Raw genomic sequence first — 23893 nt, 5'->3', positions numbered from 1 at the left:
TGTCACCGGAGTGCTGTTGCCCTCTAGAGGTCTTGCTCCGAGCCAAACCGCGACTTAAGAGCAAAAATATTGACTTTAATGGGGTGGTCACGTCAATATAAGGTGGTCATCAAAAAGAAACCGCGTTTCCAATCTGCAAGCGTATGAAACCAAATGAAATCCTAATTCTGTCACTCTTGGTGGTACACATGCAATTTTCCAGTTGGTCACCGCAGGTCAGGTCTAGTCTGAAGGCAAGTCAGTGCTGGGGAACGCGAGGCTTTGTCAAAGCAGAGGTTTCCAAACAGACACACTTCTCTACAGTGACACCTACTCGACACTTTTGCTGTTGTCGCCGTGATCCTCAGCAACACAGACAGGTATTGCACATTTCTAAACAAAGTTAAATATTATACCAGACTGTCAGTAATTGTAATCAACTAGTATATTGATGCATGCTCAATCATCCAGATAAGAAAGTTCCAAAACGCTGATAATTTTCATCTGGAAGTAGCGTGGAAAAAACGTGTCGTCACTCATCCAACTGTCAGCTGACTGCAGGTTTCCCCAAATATTATAATCAGTAGTGATGTCTGAATAGTGGGCCGTGAGCTCAGTTTCATGATGATTAATGCAAATTGTTGTGAGTACCAGCACTTTGACTCTGTAGTGTTTGATTTCAAATCCAAATAGAATAAAATTTAAAGTCAAATGGCACGCAAATAAGCTTCACTCTGTCACATTTATAAGCACTAAATAAACCCTGTTTAGTCAATATCAGACCTGACAGTAATACTGGCCCTATAGCACGCTCTAAATGTGCAGCAACTATGTAAGTTACACAAATGGTAATTAACCTATATGTAAAAGCTACCCAAAATGACAAGGTCGCATATGTGGTGAGCTAATGCATTTCACAGTATCAGAACAGTAATGGAAAGCCATAAGAAAAAGGAAAAGAATCCAGCAAAACGTGACACAGAACATGAGAGATACATCTGGCCCATCAGATGATTCATTTGCTGTTACTAAAGCCTCATCAGAAATGATTTCAGGAGAAGAGTGGCCGTTTAGAAGCCATTCTTATAAAAGAGAAAGGTTTGTCTTGTCTTGACTTATAATCTTGGTAGAATTCTAAAAACTATGTTTTAAGATGTTTCAATAGATTGCTGCACCTCTTTAGCATTTTTCTAAAAACATATAAAGAAGTGAGAGGTGGCCCATGATTTTTGGACAGAGTAATATCCAAGAAAAAACAAAACTGGAGCTATATTTGTCTTCTTTCCAACCGACACCACTATAACAAAAAACAAGAAGCATTTTATTCTTTAGAGACATCCTACACCCTCTGAATGGCATTATTTTGGAGAAAGAGTCATACTGAAGCGGTGACAGTGAACCTGAACACTAGTGGTGTGCGGATCGATACTGAAATACCGATTCTTCCGATACCAGCAATTTATGTTCTAGAATCGATTCTCATATTATAATATCGATATTTTAGTACTCTGGGGTAAATTTGTAGTTTTTCCATTAAAATGAACGCAGTGGAAAGAAACTATACAATTCGGATCGTCTAATTTGGAAGGAACTACTTCCTCTTACGCCTTTCATAGTCATATGCGGAATACGGCTGTATAAATGTGTCGCAGCCCCTGGCGTGCACACTCACAACAATGGCTGAGCGCAAACAGAGTCCTGTGTGGACACGTTGTTGTGGCAACACTACTGACTTCGTCAAACACCTCGGAGTAAATCACATCACAGAATATGATAAGCTTATGTTGAGGCGAGCTGAAGAGGAGGACAGGGACAGGTGCTGCTAGGGCGAGACAGACGTCTCTCGCACAGTCCTTTAGTGCTGCAGGCAGGCAACATGCTCAAATAGCGCACAACATCAGTTTTTTTTATTTCTATATGATTATTCTGCATTATTAAGCAATAAAAACAAGTTGTCTGATGTCCTCTAATCATTATGAAGCAATATGGTTATGTTATTATTACAATTACATAATACAATTATATATTGTATTATGAAATGCAATGAAACATTAAGTTTTTGTACAGAGTATCGGATCAGTATCGCCGATACCACCCTGAATTTTACTTGGTATCGGATCGGAAAGGAAATCAGTGGTATCGCACATCACTACTGAACACACCTCAAAGCTTTGTTGACCAAGCAGTGGTGTCTGTCACTACTGCTTGTCCTTCTTCTGCAGTCATCTGACCTCAGCCCAGTTGAATATATATGGGACACTTGGTTAAATTGTATTTACATAGCACCAAATCACAACAACAGTAGCCTCAAGGTGCTTTATATTGTAGGGTCAAGATCCTACAATAGTACAGAGAAAACCCCAACAATCATATGACCCCTTATGAGCAAGCATTTTGGTGACGGTGGGAAGGAAAAACTCCCTTAGAACAGGAAGAAACCTCACGAGGAACCAAGCTTGGGGAGGGGCGGCCATCTGCCGATGACAAGCAGCTGTGGAAGAGAGCCACAGATTAATAATAACAAACAACTGAGGAAACATCTGTGATATTACAAGATGCTTTTTAGGGCTTAGTCTCACCATACTCAGTTACCTTGTTCATATGCACCAGTGGGGTACATGTAAATGCTCCTTTCATTAAAGGTAAAATATTCTGCATATTTTATATAGGTTCAACATTTCACTCAAAAAGTTCTCTTAATTTCACAATAAACGAAATCTAGAATCACATTCACCTGTTGTAACAAAGTTTCGAACCTACCTCAGTGTAGTGCATTTTCATTTCCCCACAGTCAGTACTCCTTATTTCTATTTAGACACATTTTGTAACACATTTCGACATTTTTGGTGCAATGATTGGCTGTCGTTGGAGTTTTTCTAGCCACATTAAATATAAAGGAATTGTAATAAATTTAACACATTGTATACGAAATCAAAGCGCTGGTCAGGTACATTAACATTAAACAAGTAAAGGATTTTTGTCTTCTGTTGCCATTTGTTATGATATGTGTTTGTTATCTGCCAAATAAGGAGCGCGGCTTCTTCACGGAAAGACGAGTGGGTGGTTGGTACATTGCTTAAATGGGCAATCGTCGGTAAATTCATCTTTTTACTTTATGTGAAGTGTGACTTTTTACTTGGAGCCTGTTGGTTCAGCATCGACTGCACAATGACGTCATTGCGTCAGCGCCCGTGAGTGTGAGCGTCGGGACGGGGGCACGGAACTGCTGTAGGGTCGACGAGTAGTCGAAGATGAAAGAGAAGGATGGAAATGAAACAGCGGTTTTTTAAATCGAGACACTGACTTGTCTGCAACAATAATATTCGTAGTGTCAATACGGAGCGAATGTTGCATGAGGACTCGCAGAAGAAGGGCTTCAATAGTGGTAAGGTAGTGAATGTAAGGAGAGTTGAGGAGGGCTGTAGCTTCTGGGGCTTTTTTGGAGAGGGAAAACAACATGGCTGCGGTGGAGCTCGAATGGATCCCAGAAACGCTGTACAACACTGCTATCTCGGCTGTGGTGGACAACTACAGCCGGTCAAGAAGGGACATACGGTCCCTCCCAGAAAATATACAGTTCGACGTCTATTATAAGGTAGGATTTTAGCAGTAAGGAGACTCTCAATGATGTGACAGCTAACATCCTGTGCGAGCTTCTGTGGTCGGCTGCTAACACTGCTTGCTAACGTTAGCGAAATGTCGGTAACGTTAGACTAGCTATCGAAAATTCCTCCTTAGGAATCTGATTTGGCTAACGAACAAGTTATCCAGCCTCGACATTACAGAAAGCTAGTGTGACAGTGTGTGTGTTGAAGCGAATTATTAAACTGCATCGAGACTGTCGCTAATTACCCAAGTATCCATTTAAATGAACTGGTTCCGTGATGTGTGGTGTTTTTAGTGTTGTCATGTCCAGGTGTGACCCACTTTGGCTAAAGTGACGTTAGCCGTTCTCACGTATAAAGCTCCTCGCTTACAACATACGTGTGCTTTTACAAACAATCACCATCAGCTTTCCATAAAGACGGACAGCGATATTAAACCACTGTAACCTCGACAGCGATTCTTTCCTTCTGATACGTGTAGTTGGTTAAGTGTCACACCGAGGTCAGGCGTGACAGACAGAGCAAGGATTTTAAAAACATGAAGGTCGCGAATACAGCATGTTTCACAGTTACTCGATCTTCACCCACCAGATAATTCCAGATGCCCATAAAATGTACACTAGGATCTGATATTTGTTTAATCTACGGGTGCATCTTTAGATCCTTTATTGATGTATACCTGATGTGTAACTCTAATACTTGGACGAAAAAAACCTTTAGTCCACCCAGTCATGGTATGCTAACTATTTAGTAATAATAAAAGTAACACCATATGTTAAAACCAATTGCGTGAGAAGTGTAAAAATCCTTTGAGTGTTCTCTTTGGGGTTAATATTGTAGCCACAAATATGTGCAAATGTGTTTGGAGATTTTGTTTGTAGTTGCATGTCATTTGGATTGAGGTTGTAAATATAAAAAATGTAGTGTAACACCAATCTATCAAACTGAGAGGCCTGTCCAAAGAACTGATTGTGACTGCAATAACAACAACTTGTCATCATTTCCAGCTGTTGAAGAAAAGATTTCAGACTTCTCAGCCATTTCTCTCCCCAGCTGCATATTTACAGATTTATTTGCACATTAGTAAATCTAGGTACACTTAAGAATGCAATTATAGCCAAAAACCATTTGCAGATTCCTGTAAACATCACAGTAGGCCTGTAGACAACCGAAGAAAATCATAGTCAACTGAAAACAGTTTTCAGCCAATCGATTGGATGCAGCGCTCGAGGGAAATCTGCGCATCATTTTTAGATTAACTAAATAGGCCATAGTGCACTGAGTGTATTCAAGCCTCTCAGCTTTATTAGTTCAAGTAAACAAAGTGAACCTAGTTTGTTTTATAAGTATGGCAGACACCAGGTTAGTGTGCTGCTGTCCATATTCATATCTTTTCTGATATTGGAACAAAATCGTCAGTGTAAGAAGTAGGGCTGGGCCATATTATACCGTTCACGGTAATACCGGTATAATGTTAGGCAACGATAGGAAAATGAAATATCGCGATAGAATGGGAGTAAAACGCGCATGCGCAGTGCCTTTGTTTTCATACGCACATGGCCGATTGTTGAGTGAAACAGATGAACCAGAATTGGTTTGTAAAAATGGTGCAACTTCAGTGATGTGGAACTGGTTTGGTGTTTGTCCGTCAGATACACACAAAGCACATTTTTTTGCAGAACATGCAAGCGGCCGTCGTTATTGTCGTATTTGTCGGACTAAGATGCTCTTAAATCTGGGAGTAATCTGGGTCCTAAACTCCGTATGTTTCAGGTCAAACAACACTGCAGCATCACTTAGAGTTAAAAACTGTCTAAATTCTTTCATCTTTAATAAAACGATCAGCATTGCTGCTTTACCAGGTGTAACTATAAAGTTTAACTTCCAGGCATCCATGAAAACAAAAGTTATTACATTTAACGGAGTTAGAAGTTAGCAGGAAGCTAGCGGAAGTTAGCTCGCTAGTTTCGCTAGTTACCTAAGCATGATATTGCATGTTCTGACTGAGAGATTTCTGAAAAAAATCAAACGTACAGCTCTGCTATCACTTCCAACATAAATGAAGACAGGAAACTAAACAGCAGTGACGTTTGTAGGGTTACTGAAGTTGGGCTAGCTGGTATATAATGATGTGCTACGTGATCGCTAGCGACACAGCTATGTTAGCATAACATAAACAGTGAAGCTGGAGGACGAACACTAACACTTTTCCACTTATAAAAGTTAACGTGAAGGTTCTTCATGGTTAGAGACAAATGCAATCGCATGGCAGGATGCTGTAAACGGACCAAACTTCAGTCAGGAGAACAACTGAGATAATCCATCCACAATACGAGGTTAGTCATTAATATACTGCAACAACATGGGAATAGAACAGCTGCCAGAGAATTCAACATTAATGAATCAATGGTACAGAAGTGGAGGAAGCAAGAAGAATGAGTTTAATAAAGTTTGATTTATCTGACTGCTTTGTTTCGCTTAATGTGCCTTATAATCCCGTGCACCTTATGGTCCGAAAAATGCGTACTGCACACTGCAGTTTAATGTTGCAAAGCACCTCTTTTTAACTTCAGTGGATATTATACATGGTTATGCTCAGGATATGTCAGCCCATTTCTACTGGAAATGCCTTTTGGTTAAACTTTCAGCAAGGAATTTGCATTTGCACTGTTACATTTTTATAAAGCTTTAATGTACATAAAAACCAGCTTCTTGTTTAAGTGAAAATAAATGGAAGGTTGTCTTTTTGCGCTAGTAATGTTGTGGAGTTGTATTTTGTCTCGCATCAATTATATCGTCGGTTATATCGTTATCGCAAATTTTCAAATATATATCGTGATAAATTTTTTTGGCTATATCGCCCTGCTCTAGTAAGAAGTATTGTAGAAAAATAGTTACAGGCAAAAATGCCCTTATCTTGGATCGATCTTGATTTTCCTGAGAGATGAGGTTTCACATCCAGCTTGGCGTGGTTGCAGTTAATTTTACTGGCAGGTGTTAACCTGCAAACTGCACTGTGTCCCCCCCCCCAAAGAAAGAAAAGAATAGAGCTTCATTAAGACAGGGGGCCAATGGAGCTAAGAACTGGGGCAATTTGGTAACTTTGATTCATGTAGTCCTTCTGTTAATGTGCGCCTCTCTGTGTGTCTTAAGACACAGATGGAAAAATAATTAGTTTTACTCCACGTGTCTTAAGGCTAAGTTGGGAAGAAATCGGGCATTGTGGGTTTCTGTGTGTTCTGATGATTTATAGAGCAGTCACTGGAAATTCAAAACACTGCCTACTGACCAATCAGTGTTTAGGAAAATGGTGTCTCTTCCAGGAAGATCCCTTTGGATAGTAAGAGGGTCTGAAGTTTTTTAGTAGTGTCAGTTTGTTTTTCCCTGATGAGCAGTAGTAAGGGGAAATATTCTTTATGAATAAATATTCATATTCTGTGTTCCTTGATTATTATTAGGTTTTATTTTCTCATTGGTTGCAGATAATTTTAACATTAAATTATTCTCTAAAAAAAGGCTCCTCTTTGTACTTGTTGACCTTATTATATTCAATTTGCAAGCAGTGGTTTGAATTCCATTTTATTTATTTATTCTGAGCTTTTTTTCTCGCACCAACAACACGACAACAGCTGGAAAACAAACTAAAACGGTGCTTTTGCAGTCTTGCTGACCAAAGTGCTTAAACGTTCAGATAAAGAAATGATATGCTGAGTGTGTTAAACTTACTTTGTGCTGCAGGTTCCAGATGGAGTCTTTCTTGAAAAACAAGGGTCAAGGTGACATAAAACCTTCATTAGACACTGTCAGTGGTTATGGTATAAAAGTTTATTATAAATTTTCTCTTGTCTAACAGTAAGAATTAAACCTTTAAGCTGTCAGTCAGCTCGTCTTCACACTTATGGAAAAGGGGAAGAGAGCATTTTCAATTGTGTTTGTATTGATTCATTAACATTTTAAAATACATGTTTATTGTCCTAGTGGGCACAAACCAAAGCCATTTCAGAAGCAACATTAAACACAGACGCTATCTGAAACGCTGCTGGGCAGTTACTTTAAAACCCATACAGACTTGAATGGGGAGAGAATTCTAAGTTTAGGATAGGATAGGCTTTTATTGTCATTGTACATGTACAACAAAGTTTTGGGTGGTCTGCACCATCTGTGCATTTCAGTGGTCACTGTGACAGAAACCCAGTAAAAAATCTTTGTTTTTCCCTGAAAGTTTTTCTTCTGCTACAAATGCACATAATTTTGTTACTTTCTTACGCTTTCGTTAACATTTTCTCCTTTTATATAATGACTCTGGTGCAAATCCAGCAAAAGCATGAATAAATATTTTCTGTAAATAAACCAAAATGGGTTTTTCCTTAGAGCTCAGATGCCCCAGTTCCCAGGAGAAACACACTGACATGAAGTCTGGGGCATGGACTCGATGTGCTCAGTGCCTCCTAACATGATTAGGAAAGCACAATAACACAAGTGCTGGTTTACCCATTTTGCTGATGTGTTTTTGATACGATATACTGGAGTTTTGCTCAGTGTGCTCAAAGTCTGCTTTGGACTAATTCATGTGAAAATGCTGCCACGAGTTTAAGTCATTACAATAAATTGAAGGTACAGCTGTAACAAAAGTGTCAGTTTTCATCAAACACAAGCTAGCATCTAAAAGCTGAGTGCTGTGGTACTGTTCTGTGTGCACTGTGGAGGTTCCTGTCAGTTTCAGCAGTTTGCTGAAACATAGCACATGGTGAATTCACCAGCACTGACACTGATTTTTACCAGCGTGCCAAATCATCCTGAGGGCAACATGAACATCTGTGGAGTTCATGCTAGAATTTTAAGCACCGTTCTAGACAATTGTCACTGTGTTTTTACACACACTATGAAATGGTGACACATAAATGGTGCACACACCTAATATCATGAAGTTGTCTTGTCCACACTGCACATGTTTTCCTGTTTCTGGTTCCCACTGCCCTCCACAGCTAGGTGACTACTTGTGAGTAGAGCGTTTGACTTAAATTACAAGCACTGAAAGGTTAAAGCTGCACAACCAAAATAACGCCCCAGTACAGCAGTGGCTGCAGTACAAGTTTTCATTAGGTGAGATTTCATGTAAGAACCTTGGAGAGAGACATCTGTGATTAATAGTTTCCGTCACAAACACCACTATGGTGAGCCATTCGTGTCAAGGATTATATGGATTATACTGTCTGTGTCCACAAGTGTACGAGGGTCTATTTAATCTGAGTGGTGTTGATTTTCTTATCAGATGTGATTGTGATGCTCTGTATGGACATTCCAGGCAGACTGCAAGCAGAGTTGGAGGGTGGGGTCCACAGCAGCCCACGTGCATGTCCATAAACAAGCATAATCCTGGCTCAGTATAACAGTTTCCAGCTGCGTGCACTTTGATGACAGGCCAGACATCAGCAATTTTTTTTTTTTTTTTTTTTTTGTTTAAGATCCTGTTCAGCAGACAACATTGGTTGCATCACTTAAAGCAGAGTAAAAAATGTTCAGCTTCACTCCTGTAGTTACAGGTTAGACTGTCATTTACCTGCAGCTGAGACATTGGTTCCCCTGCACATTAAGAAATTTGACTTGTACCTATAGAGATGACATCTGTTGTATTGTTACTGAATCTCATTTCTCACTGTGTCTCACTGTGCTGTGCTCTCAGCTCTACCAGCAGGGTCGACTCTGCCAGCTGGGGGGAGAGTTCTGTGAGCTGGAGGTGTTTGCTAAAGTGCTGCGGGCTTCAGACAAAAGGTAAGAACATAATGGGGCCAAACTGTGCCCATCACTCTCCTAAAGTAGTTTTCACACTTCCACTGCAGTCCTGAGCAGGTTCAGCAGAGTCTGAGATTAACCATAAACTGCAAGTTGATTACCTTTGAGATCAGTTAACTCCGAGTACGTTCACCTTGAGTTTAGTGTGTGCGAGTAGGGAAAGAAAGCCACCTTCAATGGAGCTTTGATAGCACAATTCACCATGGCAACACGTTAAATGAAAAGCAGAACTTATATCTTAATCCAGTAAAACGAGGAATATTAATATTCCTAACCTTTGGAGACCCTTTGGCTACTAAACATAGAGGAAGTATACAAGTATATGTCACTGTACACTGGGATGCTAAACTTTAAATTTAGGAGGGTAGAAAAGAGTCATTTTAATGAGCTCTGGCCACTTTGTCATCAGTAAAGATGGTATTTGGAGTTTGGTGAATGCCGGTTTTTTCATCATTCACCAAACTTGCATTTTCATTTGTTCATACTGGAATCCTCTTTTTTTTTTTTTTTCTTCTTTTTTTTCCAACAGTGGATGGAACCAGTTTTTACACTGGAACCAAGCATAGGTTTAGTCGGGTGCCCTTAATGATGTTAAACATGTTTTTAGGTAACCAGAGAAATCTGTTTTTAGCTCTTTTGAAACTCTTGTCCACTCTGTTAAATGTAGTGTTAGGCAGGCTGATAGGTGTGAAACACTAATGATGCTGGAACAGAGAGGAAGGAAGCAATGTCCATCAACCAAAACTCTAATATTGTGATTGCTTCCATCATATAATTTCTAACTAGAGAATTTAAGGTCTTGTTTGTAGATCTTTGAAAACACATTTGGCACCTATCATCGTAGACATCGTTTCATGTGAATCTTCTTTAGACTGAGGAATGCTCATATATGGAAATGAGATCCCTTCTGTATGACGAGGACATCAACTGCGTACACTGACCTGTTGTTCATTTCTTGACGGTCCCTTGTGTGATATTCTTACTGCTAGTTAACTGTGCCAGGTGTTCTGTACAGTAGGGATGGTGCCATGCTGTCTACGGCCATGACTGATAAGAATCTGTTTACGCTAAAAGCTGCTTGTGGACTGGATTTTTTTATTTTTTGTGTTTCCTGCAATTTGACTGTTGACCCGATGTCTCCCTTTGACTTCATCACTGCAGACACCTCCTGCACCACTGTTTCCAGGCCCTTATGGACCACGGTGTGAAAGTGGCCTCAGTTCTGGCAAACTCCTTCAGCCGCCGCTGCTCCTACATCGCAGAGTCTGACGCCCACGTCAAAGAGAAGGCCATCCAGTTTGGCTTTGTGCTGGGTAAATGTCAGGGCTGGGCAGTGGAGGCTTCAGATAAGCACTGTGTGGGATAGAAGTGCAGAGCTGTCCTTATGTTAGGTGGTTGATAACGTACAATATAAACAGCATATAATGTGGGCCATATTAGGGCTGTGCGATATGACCAAAATCTCATATCCCGATATAAGACCTCTATCGTCCCGATAACGATATAAATCACAAAAATGTAACATTTTCTGTAAAGTCTGTGAATCTCGGGCAGGTGAAGTGTTTCCAGCTGCGCGTCATGTAGCTGGAGTCGAGTGTTTTAACCGATGCATGAAACGATACATTTTTAGACATAAGTTGTAACGGCGCCGTTTTCTTTGTGAGTATTTATTACACGGCGTGCTGCGGGGAAAAGCCTGTTCTAACGTTTGAGTCTAAGCTTTATTTTTTAGCACCGGACGGCTCTTTTTTACTTTTCATCTGTAAATAATCTGCATCTTTCACGTGATTCAGTTTATTTTGAAAAGTCTCAACAGGATCTTGAGCTTTATTGTGAAAGGTTTATGTGGAACATAAACAATCGAACACGCGATGGTGTTACCGTCGTTGTTGCTAACGACAACACATAAAAACAGGCGCTTGTCCGTCCGTAGTGTGGTGATATTAAATATAAGAGAAAGAGAGAACTTTAAGAAATTAATATAGCCACTACAGTGACCATCAGAACATGAACAAATATTACCGTAAACAGTTTATTTTGTGACACCACGAAACAAACGAGAGGGTAAAATGAAACGATAGACGTTTTTATATAGTCATCAGATACATATCGTTATATTGAACAGCCCTAGGCCATATGTATTATGATAATACGTTATTATAATAATTGTCATGTAGGGCTGAACGATTATGGAAAATAATCTAATTGCGATTTTTTTGCCCCAATATTGCGATTGCGATGCGATATGCGATTATTTTTTTAAGGTCTTTGTCTTCTGTATTATTAAACAAAGACAAGCAATACATCATATAGTATGGCCAATACTATATTACATTAATTTTAAACTGTTCTTTCCTGGAAGACAGACCTCTGTTATGATGACATGAGGTGATGCATGAATTGATGACTGACATTTTTATTTAACTTCTTCAATCACAACAGTATATTTGAACATACACAATAGTTTATTTTTAGCTTACAAACATCTGAGCATAAAGTGCTGACAAGGAACCCTGGTGTAAACATTAAAATGAAAGTCAGTACAATGTGCAGATTGCAGAAATATACATAAACAAAATCAGTGGCTTTACCACACTCAGTTTTTCGACATCTGTGAACTACTAGACAGTCATTCAATTAAAAAATAATATTAAATAAATAAAACTAATAAATAAAAAATACACACATCTTACTGATCTCTGCAGTCAGTAACATTACACATAAAGTGCAAACATAATAGCAATTGTATAAACACACACACAAACACGCCTTTAAAGTTTAAAGGCGTGAAATTGGACGGTCTAGTTCTGATTAGCGTCACCGCTGTCTCGGTGGAGTTTAATAAACTCGGCCGTCTGCTTCTTGCTATCTAAAATATAACCAGACACTGGTGTAAATTCTCGACTGTCTCATACTTCTGTTTAATAAGTTTTCTGTTTGACGTTTAGTCAGCTGTGTGAAAACCAAGGAGGAACCCACCCGGGGGATTAATAAAGTTTTATTTTATCTAATCTAATAACTTTAATCTCAGCCAAACCGATTTACTCACGAACAAACAAAACACTGAAAAAAGCCCAACAATAACATTTTTAGGTTGTCTAAGTGACTTATATATTACGTTTAACCCGAGCAGCGAAACTCCGCGGTGATCTGAAAATGATGTGCCGGGAGTTGTGCCGTTCTCGGCCGCATCAGTAACCCTCGAGCTCCCGGCTAGCTGTCGAGCTGGTGGGTAGCAGACGCCTCTGAAAACGTCGAAGCACTTTTGCAAATATGGGATATCTTGATAAACCGAGCAGATATTTGATGTTTACACAGCTACTTTCTCGCCTGAAAATATGTTAAAAGTTTATTTTGTGACCCAGAAAGATTAGTATGAGTAATTTTAAAACTTAGTAGCGGCCGCCATTGCTGGAAACTGGAGTTTGGCTGGGCCGCGCTATGAATTCTGGGATATGGTAGTAATTTGGACAGCCGCGCGTCGCTGTGACGTAATCGGTCTACAAATGCGGCCTCAGGAGGATGCAGCCCATGAATTTGGACATGTCCAGAGTATAATCGCAGCCTTTGCGGTTAGAAAATTGCACTTGATCATGTCGCGATATTATCGCAAATGCGATATATCGTTCAGCCCTATTGTCATGTCATTGAGAGAATTTAATATTTGAGCAGAGTTCTAGCTCCCATAGATCTCTGAAACATTAGTCAGTGAATTCCAGATACTCCCCATCTTAACTCATTATGTGTATAAAGCACACCTGTCTGCAGAATCAGTTTCTTTCCAGTTTCTCCACCAAAGAACAAAAGTCTTCCCACATGACATTAACCCAAAACATACCAACAAGGTAACAAAGGAGAGGATAAGAAGAAGCTTGGCATTCCTATATGAAATTTGTGGAGTGAGCCGAAGCCTCAAGTTGCTAAGCAACAGCCAGGTTTTAGAGTTTCTGTAAAGAGCAATGGGCCAAAATCCCTACAAGAAACATCTTACTGCTGTGCTTCCCAACAAGGGTTTCTCCACCAAAATACTAAATATTTATTTCACTTAGAAACTGATTTGCATGTCATTAACTTTTACATAATGTGTGTTTCTGGATTTTGGGTTGATATTCTCTGTGCCTTAAAACTTTAGAGCAGGGGTGTCAAACTCAAATACAGAGTGGGCCAAAATTCAAAATGGAACAAAGTTGCAGGCTAACATTAATATTTATTGAAAAAAAAATCTTCCTCCAGATGTAAGAATGAATCTTTTCTTATGGACTCAAATAGGTTTTGCTGGAAAACTGAATATGGAACAAGCAAAGTATTAGTATTATACAGCTAATATATATATTAGCTGTATAATACCAGTAGGCCAGCTCTAATAATAATTTGGTATGGCTTCGCAGGCCAAATGTAATTAGGCTGCGGGCCAAATTTGGCCCACGGGCCAGAGTTTGACACCTATGCTCTAGAGATTTCTTTCTAAGTGACCAAACTTCCAGTCAAAGTTTGGTTTTCTTAAGACCCTTGTGCTATGACCAGCAGACACCATAGTTGTTAGGCAGATGACTGTCATGTTTCTGTTTGTAGGTGGCTTCTTGTCTGATGCGGGCTGGTATGGAGATGCAGAGAAAGTGTTTCTGTCGTGCCTGCAGCTGTGCACGCTCCACAGTGAGGTCCTCCACTGCTACCGGGCTGTGGAATGCTGTGTCAGGTCAGTGTCAAAGAGCTGCTTTTATTCACCAGGGAACTCTGTGTCCTATAGTTACAACACCATAATTGTTAGATGTGCCAGATATGATGTTACACAACATGTGTTTTCTCCCAGAACACTTAGGCGTCTGACAGCACAGCTTGAAATGTTAGTTGTGAATAAAAGCCACTGAGTGATTCATATGAAGAGCTGTTAAACAGTCTGTCTTTACATTTTTTTGATTCTTATCAGATGAAAACGGATAAAACACAGAAACTGTATCTCATCACAGACGGTTAAGCTTTCCTTCTGAGTGGAAGTAGCAGCTATCTGTCATGGAGTAACAACACTGTAACTGTTATAAACTAAAACAGCAAGATTGTTAGAAGTACCATGGGCCCATATTTAAGGCCTTGTATATAAATGAATCCTAGCAAATGGTATTAATGAATAAACTGAACACTGTAGAGCTAAGAAAAAGCTGCAAAAATGTTTGATCCAGATGTTTCTGTAGCATATTTGGTCCTGACGGGTGTGTTGACCGGGCACAAACATGTAAGCTGTGGTACAGTTTTATATGAGCTCTGCTGTCTCTGTAGTGTGTAACCGAGTGGGTGTGATGGGTTGTCCGTGATGGAGAGCAGTTTGTTCAGTGACCGCCTGTCCCTTGCTGCCCAATGACGATTCCAGATTAGTTTGTTGATCCTGCTACATGTCTACCAGCATCCCGAGAAACTAGAGACTGTTCATCCGCCTGTTGTACACAGCATCACTGTTGGGTTCTCCAGTTTAGTGTCCAGTCATTTAAGTGAACTATGGAAGTCAGCAACCATCTCTTTGTCCTGGGGACGTTCAGGAAGGGGAGATTTTTGTTGGACCATCCCACAAAACGTCTCACCAGTACCTGTACTCTGACTCCTGCCCACCCAACCACTGCAGTGTCGTTAGAGAGCATCTGCATGTGGCTCGATTCCCTGTTACACTGGAAATCTATAGTGTAGAAAATCAACAGGACTGTCCTGTGTGGTGCCCCAGTAGCACTAACACCACATTAAAGATGGGCTTCACCATCCATACAAACTGAGGAATCCAGGAGACGGTAGCAGTGGTGACAGCCAGCCTGAGCTTCTCTCATACATGCACACACACATGTTGCAAATTGCGGAAAACTGAATCCAGTTATTTTCAGGGAAACCAGTGCAGCAGTTTCCTTCCACAGCTTTTGTTGTTTTTAAATTGACAGTTATGCAGTAATACAGCAGATAAGACTGAGACTGAAGCGTCCCTGTCTTCTCTCTTCAGGCTGCTTCATGTCCGTAATGGAAACTGCAAGTACCACCTTGGGGAGGAGACCTTCAAGCTTGCTCAGTCTTACATGGACAAACTAGCCAAACATGGCCACCAGGCCAACAAGGCAGCGCTGTACGGCGAGCTCTGTGCCTTGCTCTTTGCCAAAAGCCACTATGACGAGGTGTGTAGGTTTGACCACTGAGGTGCTTTACAGTTTTGATACTGAGACAACTGAAAGTCCTTTCTGTCTGCAATGACCTTGTCTCTCAGGCGTACAGGTGGTGTATAGAGGCTATGAAGGAAATTACTCCAGGGCTGCCTGTCAAAGTAGTGGTTGATGTCCTTCGCCAGGCCTCCAAGGTAACACTCACACATGTATTTATCGCTCAGATCAGTCTTTGTCTGAATTTTTACACTAGTCTTCCAGACACATGTGTAAACTGTGGATTGTCTCTTCCCTGCAGGCCTGCGTGGTGAAAAGAGAGTTCAGAAAAGCAGAGCAGCTGATCAAACATGCAGTGTTTCTAGCAAGGTAACCCGCTGGGTGTAATGAAGACTCGACAGGGTACTTTCTAACATCGCAGTTTCTGACTGAAAATATTGTCTTACAGAGAACATTTTGGACACAAGCATCCCAAGTACTCCGACACGCTGCTAGATTATGGATTTTACTTATTAAATGTGGACAACATATGCCAATCGGTTGCTATTTACCAGGTACGTAGAGCGATGTGCTACAGGAGTATGCTCTTGTTTTCAGTGATGTTATTTAATTCAATCTTGTCTGATGTACAAATCCCAGACAGCGCTGGATATCCGACAATCGGTCTTTGGGGGGAAGAACATCCATGTTGCCACAGCCCATGAAGACCTAGCCTACTCCTCATATGTGCACCAGTACAGCTCTGGGAAATTTGACAATGCTCTGTGAGTGCATCTTCTAAACTCGGCTAATTACATTCCTCATGAGCTGCCTTGTAAATGTAGTCCAACACCCAAAGTCAGACTCTGGTATTTGGGTAATGTGTATGCAGCTGCACATATCAAATGTTTAACTGTACACACGGGCAGACGTAAAGATGACTGGAGATGCCTGTTGTTTGTGTAATTAATCATGTGATGCTCCTCGTGTATACAAAGGCTGTGAGTCAGCATTGCCTAATGGTGAGACCTTTGATCCACTTTTGGACCGTATGAGCTGCAAAACAACTTTGTTCAATGGAAACACTTGATATTCTTGGAAGTGTTTGTCCCCAATATGTAGAGTTTCCAGCCAAGTCTGAGTTACACGACTGAGTGCTGTGTTTGTCCCTCAGATTCCATGCAGAACGTGCCATAGACATCATAACTCACATTCTGCCTGAGGACCATCTTCTGCTGGCCTCCTCTAAGAGAGTCAAAGGTAAGGCAGGCAAAGTGGAGAGTAGTATTATGCTCGTGTGTGTGACTGGCTGCTTGTAATAAAGTACCTTGAAAGAACAATTTAAAACTGGTTCTTTGCTAAGTTGTCTATTCGTAGGTCAAACTTTTGTGGTTTGACAGATTAAAAAAACATTCAGCAAGTGAGTGAAAAAGCAGCCGATGTCCAAACAAACAGTTTGAAAGAGCTTCAGGACGCCTGGAGAATTATTGATTAAGACCAGTTTACATGGAGTCTGAATCCTTTAAAACATAAGAAGTTAGGGATAGCTCAAGACTTTTGCACAGTGCTGTATCTGTTTGAAGCTGTGCATTATGTCTTATAGACTCTATCCGCGTTTGCTTGTTTTTCCCCAACAGCCCTGATTCTGGAAGAAATTGCCATCGACTGTCACAATAAAGAGACAGAAGAGCGCCTCCTGCAGGAGGCTCACGACCTGCACCTCTCCTCGCTGCAGCTGGCCAAGAAGGCTTTCGGAGAGTTCAACGTACAGACAGCCAAACACTATGGCAACCTCGGACGACTCTACCAGTCCATGAGGAAGTTTAAGGTGAGGAGGACATGTGTGGTTTGTAATATTTGACACAATAATTAAAATTAAGGGGCATAAACCATCCCAGCGTGTGCCAGTTGTGCTGCCTTGTGATAAAAATAATCTCAGTGTAAGAAAAGGTCAACGGCAGAGAACAGCTATTCCACATTCACCTCATCTTGATTAAGAGATGAGTGTTTGTGTGAGAGTGAGTCACATTGTGCTTTTACAAGCACAAACCACTGTTTGTGGGAGACTGAATGGTTTTTGCTATTTAAAGCCAGAAATGATGAGATGTGAAATATTGTCATTGCAGTTGGCTGGGATTACACAAATATCAGAGTGGTGCACATTTATAAAGAGTGTGCACCAGTCTTAGATGCTGTCTTTGGCCTATAAAAAGCCAGAGTGGAGGTTAAAAGTAATCCTGCAGAAGTTCTAGTCTGCAGCTGAAATGACTTTGGGCAAGTATCTAATATCCTGCTGTTAATGAGAGACTGACTTGGGACTACACGTTATTCCTTTTAGTCCATTGGAAATGGACTGGAAAACAATTTAAGTGTGAAAGGCCATAGCTTGCTTTCAGAGTGTAATGTGACAACTTTACTTTGACCCAGTTACAACACTTACAGGCACTGAACCACTTTTTGTTTTCAGTGGAAACGTAGCTGGATGTTTGATTTATGGGAAAGGCCATGGAAACCAAATAAATATTGCCTTTGAGTTTTGTCTTTGTTTGTGATTCATATCTCTTTGTCTTGCACACGTATTTGTGTAACCAGGAGGCAGAGGAGATGCACATCAAAGCCATCCAGATTAAGGAGCAGCTACTGGGCCACGAAGACTATGAGGTGGCTCTGTCTGTGGGTCACCTGGCCTCCCTCTACAACTATGACATGAACCAGTACGAGGATGCAGAGAGGCTCTATCTGCGCTCCATCGCTATCGGTCAGTAAGAGCAGAACAAGTTCACGTCCATGTTTTTTAGTGTCACAGTAAATGAGGCCCAAGGCCTGGGTCCTGATGTTGCTTCGTCACAGAACATGTTGTACTGAGATGCATCATACTCAACCTACTTCTCAGTTAATTGCCAAGTTTTGCTGTTATTGTTATGTAATCATTTATGTAGAGCTGACATTAATCAGTCCAACACCTGACGTTACTTCGCTACAATGGAAGAGGGTAACATTATCAAAAACGGGGCTCGAGTCAGAGAGACTGAATGAAACATGGTCTGTGATGTTTCTGTCTTCACAGGTAAAAAGCTGTTTGGCGAGGGTTACAGTGGGCTGGAGTACGACTACCGAGGCCTGATCAAACTCTACAACTCAGTGGGAAACTACGAGAAGGTGTTTGAATACCACAACGTACTGTCCAACTGGAACCGGCTGAGGGACCGGCAGTTTGCAGTGGCGGATGCCCTGGAGGACGTCAACACTACACCCCAGCAGACCCAGGAGGTGGTACAAGCTTTCCTATTGGCCCAGAGCCTAGGCCCCACCCGCCCCTGTCTCGGCTGATTGGTTGACCGAATGAGAAGGAGAAGAGAGGAGGGAAAAGAGACAAGTGGGTGGGTTTTAGCCTGGTGTGGACATGATTTGAGCCCAAAATGTGATGCTTCAGTTTCACACGGATTAGTAACACAGCAAATTCAAACATCACTGGCAGCTTGGTTGACTTTGTATGCTGCCAGTACACACACACAGACATACACACGTTTTCATGGAATAAAAAAAATAAATAGAGAAGACACTTATCAAACCTCATCAACACACTCTCACCATCAAGATGCAGTCACTGCGTTTCTCCAACAGAAAGAGGACACATGCCCGAGACTGGGGACTCGAAAAGAAACGTCAGACGTCCTATAAGGATGACGCACGACCTCCTCGCCTCTCATCTCACTCGCCTTTTTCTTCCTGGACAGCAGTTTTGCTTTTGTACCGTACCAGTGTAGCTCAGATCTCCGGGAGCGAACCCGTGTTCTCAAGAGCTGCACGACAGCATCTGTGGAATACCTGCACATCCATCAGCATCACTTGGCAGATCACAGCTGGAAATAGTTGGATATTTTTGACACTTGTACAGTTAAAGAAAATACAGATTGTACTCTTGAGTTTTATTTGAAGGCTTTTTGTTGTTGTTTTTTTCTTTGCAATTAACTGAACGCGAACCCTCAAAGTTGCGTGGAGGAGAATGTGATAACACCAGGTGTGGTTTTTACACACAACAGGTTTTCACAGGTCTTTTTTTCCAGCTTAGTACTGACATAGTATCATTAAAATGCCAATAATTTATATGCAAACATATGTTTATGTAGCCCTTTGTTTAAGTTTTCTTACTGAATGAGAAATGGCTCAACACTATGATAACAAGGGACACGGATGGGAGGGCAAAGAGGAAGCTGCTACATGTGCAAAGGCTCCGCAGCCTCGCTTTGTTCATCTTGAGGCTGTATGTGTGAGTGAGTGAGTGGAACACAACTCTCGGTGCCCAAGTGCTCCACCGATGACTACCAGCCTTACACCAGCTTGCAGTTATCTGTCTGTAGACGGACCCATATTTTGAAGTGCTAAATAAACTATTATATCCTTAACGGCGCTACAGTGGGGACCAATATTGTGTGCTTGTGTGCGTGTTTGCATAGCAGCCTGATTATTGTGCATGTGGCCTCTCTGCTTCACACCCTCCTGTCAGAAAATCCCATTAAAGTTCCTGATATGTTTTTCTGTTACTGGCCCATCGTTCAGAGTCTCGCTGTCCAGAATCTCATCTGTTGCTTTATTTAAAAGCTCAGCTTCGGCTGGTTTTCAGTTTTACTCGACATCTTAGCTCTATAACAGGGGTGGGGGAACTCCAGGCCTCAAGGACTGGCGTCCTGCAGGTTTTACATGTGCTTGATCCAACACAGCTGGTTTAAATGGCTAAATTAAAAAGGTTTCCAGAGGCCTGACAATGAACTAATCATTGGATTCAGGTGTGTTGACCCAGGGTCATATCTAAAGCCTGCAGGACACCAGCTCTACAGCTGCCATGTTGGTATTTTAAAGCTAACTTAGGCTCTCTAGTGGACAAAGTATGCAACGGCCATTACATACTTTGTGCCGAAAGGGCTTTAAAGGAACATGTTCTTATTTTTAGACTGTAATATTGTATCTTTTCATTATTCTCAGTTCTAAATAATCCTTATTGACCTTATCCTGAGCCTTGGGGCAGCCACTCAAGTCAGTGTCTATCTGAAAACAGCTCTTTTAGTGCCTCTGTCTCTCTTAAAGCCAGCTCTCTTCTGCCTGTCACACACAAATAGTTTGAACAGCAGGTGTGTAGCCAGAGCTGTGTGCGTGACTTAACCATGTTAATGGGTTTGGCTCACTGACATGAGAAAACAGAACATTTGAACACCTAGTTGGTCCATTTGAAACCTGTTTGGATTTTGTTCTGTATATTTGGAGTAAGCTACAGTGCTGCGACAAAGTATTTGCCTCCTGATTTCTTCATTTCATGCATGTTTGTCACACTGCAGTGATTAAGATCATCAGACAACATTTAAAATGAGATAACATACGTTTTTAATTGATTTGTGATTTTTGGTGAGGGACAAAAGAACCTACCTGGCCCTGTTTGAAAAAGGAAAAAAACAAAAACAGCTTTTCATAAAAAGAACATCACAGTAAGAGCATGTGGAGGGAGTGGGAGTGGAAGTGGGCTGCTTGGATGATTAAGGATCTGGATGGAAAAAGGAATTCTGCTCTCGACGTACAGCTCGAGCGTGCTCGGGTTACGCAGCAGAACAACACAATCCCAAATATACCAGCAAGTCCATGACCTTAACAGGTTGTTCATGGCCAACACCCCACCAGTGCTCCTCCGTACTCGACCAGTTTTTAGACTTTAGGCCAGGTAGGTTTGGATAACTTTTTACCCTTAATCCTAATTTTCAGCTTATTCTGGTTATGTCTGTGTAACATTAACAGTTGTATGATGACCTGAAAGTGAGACAAAAATGCAAAAAACAATGTATATATCAAGAACGGGGCAAGCTCTTGTTCACAGCACTGTTTATGTACCTGTGATCCTGTAAAGCCTTCCACTGCAGATGCTTTCAGTCTAATATTTAGTCCACAGTTTGGGAATCACCAGCTTCTCTGGATGGGATTTTTTCGTTAGTGCAATTCTAACATTACACATGGACCCTTGTTTCACTAAAGCAGTCTGTCAATATAAGAGGTGAAGGAGAAATGAGCGCTTAAAGAGACGCTGCGTAACAGTGGCGTGAAGAAAGGCATGGACGCATGCTGTAGCAGATGAAGGATGAGATTTTGCACAGTCGAGGCTGAACACAGGCTGTGGAGATTCTGTGCAACGTTACTGAGAATGTGATGCCATGGATGAATAGTCCGCTGTTAATTTAGTATTTAGTTTGTTTTGAAAAGAACGAATGAAGAAAACGAGCTTTGCCTTGCTGTTGCTTCAGTGCTGTCAATGTCTCCCTCTGTAACAGTGATGTGAGGGGCTGTAGCTGAGGAGGAGGTCCAGCTCTCAGCTAAACACTCAGTGCTTTGGCTTAAATAGACCCCCCACCCCTCCACCTCTGAGTAGATTTCTTATCTACAGACTTTACTTGTAAACAGGTGCATACAAAGAGAAGGATCATGAATATTTCTTTGTCTTAAAAAGTGAATCATGGAGAAACTTTGCATGATTTGACGTGTGTGCTGTGAGGGCTACGTCTGCATCTTCTCCAGAGGATTACAAAACAGGTCTCGGCAGCAGTTTCTAATCCAGCTTCGGCTGAGGTGCAAGTTCCTTTTTCCTGCTTGGCCAAGATGATCTGCTGATGTCTGAAAGGGAATAGTGTAGTTCAAGTGGTGGTGTCGGGGGTGGGGGGCGCAGGACAAAGTTCAAATTGAAGCTGCGATGTCTCCAACAGCCCGCTTCTCTCTTCAGAGTTCAAAGGAGACGTGTGGGATGTGTTCACTGTTGTCCTGTTACTGCTTCACTGTTAGCTTCAAAAACATTAAAACATCGTTGACCATCACAGTTTCCCTCTTTGCTGTCCGTCAGCTGTACACATCTGGACTTCACCATCCCAGCAAACAACAGGACACTTTTACACTGATGAGATGAAATATTCAGTTTATTTGATTTCAGTCCTTCAAGTTTTCTTCCTTTAAATCTGGCTTTAAGTATAGGTGAGTTATAGTGCATAATACAGCGAGTGGAAAGGAACTTCAGACTTTACTTGGAAATTGCCATTTTTGGCAATTGCCACTACATTTCACTGTGAAACTTTTACTCCTTTTATAGACTAGCCTTACAGCTTCCATCACTGACATTTTACACACAAGACAGATTTTAAAGGGTTAGGATTGCTGCTATACAAATCATAATCTTTTTTTTTTACATATATTTGATCGTGCTGGAATTAAAAGTACACCCTGCAGAGCACATAAAAGAGGCAAACGAGGTAAAGTGTGCATAGTAGCAGGCACAGGCGGACGATCTTCCTGCGAGCATGCAGAGGTGGGATGCCCAGGATTTGTAAAGTGTTCACTCTGCAAAGTGCTTCTATTGCCGGGCATAAATGAGGGTCGTTAGATCAGGTAGCGAGGCAGCAGAGAAAGCCACAAGGTGTCTTTGGATCAAGAAGGCAGATCTGTTGACGACTGCGGCTGTGAGTCTGATTAATCCAGGTGAGAGAGGGTGTCTGATGTTGAGAGGTTTAAAACCTGTGATGACCTCATGTTACATCACTGATGATGCATCCCAGCACACTAGTCTGTCATGCAGACCTCAACCAGGCACCGCTCATCACCCGAACACCACCATCACTACAGCGAAGCACGGTGGGGGCAGGATTACACTGTAGGGATGTTCCCTCTAATTTTTCATGTGTCTGAGCGAACACACAAACTCCCTGAGTGGTCTCTTGGACCACTGTGAGCAACAGCAGACGTGTGCACTGTGGTCACGCCAGCATCGAATCCACCCAGGTTACATGGTTTATTAAAGTAATCAAATTACAGCATTTATGTTAGACTACTTTTAATTAACTGCTTTAGCCCACTTACAATGATTTTTTTTTTTTTAAGAAATCTTGTTCATGACCTGTGCAGCATGTTAAAACTATTGGAAGTAAAAATAACTTAAACTCCAATTTTGAAAACACAACTTTCTAAAAAAGAAATTTATGAAGCTCTGACTCATATCATGAGTATGAGTCTGTGGTCTGGGAGAGAGTCTGTAACTCTGTCTGCAAAATACAGTAAATAATGACCAATGCTGGGCAGTTAATTATATAGTTACTTCTTCAAAAAGGTAACTGAGTTATGCAAACAACAACATTTTTTGCAGCTGTTTACCTAAAAATGCAGCCAAGGCGTTTTTTTTTAAATAAACATTTCAAGCTATTTACAGAACACAAATTATTTGTGCCACTGCAAAAAATAATTCCTGTCCACTATGAGATGAAGGAGAACAACAGCCTGATACCTGCAGGCCTGACAGCAGCAGACGTATCACTGCTGTAACACCTGTAACATTCAGCAGTCGCCTCATTGTTCTGACACACAACAAAACTATTGACTACACTACACACT

The 23893-nt window shown here is 41.3% G+C and overlaps 1 protein-coding gene across 1 annotated transcript; it reads left to right on the top strand.

Annotated features, from left to right (window-relative positions):
* Positions 1-3160: 3160 nt before the first annotated feature.
* Positions 3161-22332, top strand: appbp2 (amyloid beta precursor protein (cytoplasmic tail) binding protein 2). The gene is made up of 13 exons (XM_024804872.2): positions 3161-3574; positions 9268-9356; positions 10539-10690; positions 13950-14073; positions 15355-15523; positions 15613-15702; positions 15807-15874; positions 15954-16059; positions 16145-16269; positions 16659-16744; positions 17122-17312; positions 18077-18242; positions 18552-22332. The coding sequence occupies exons 1-13, from the start codon at positions 3437-3439 to the stop codon at positions 18812-18814; spliced, it is 1767 nt and encodes a 588-aa protein (XP_024660640.1). The 5' UTR covers positions 3161-3436; the 3' UTR covers positions 18815-22332.
* Positions 22333-23893: the final 1561 nt, after the last annotated feature.

The sequence above is a fragment of the Maylandia zebra genome, linkage group LG14 (genome assembly GCF_041146795.1).
Source record: "Maylandia zebra isolate NMK-2024a linkage group LG14, Mzebra_GT3a, whole genome shotgun sequence".
Classification (NCBI taxonomy): Eukaryota; Metazoa; Chordata; class Actinopteri; order Cichliformes; family Cichlidae; genus Maylandia; species Maylandia zebra.
This window is presented reverse-complemented; position numbering and strand designations above follow the sequence as displayed.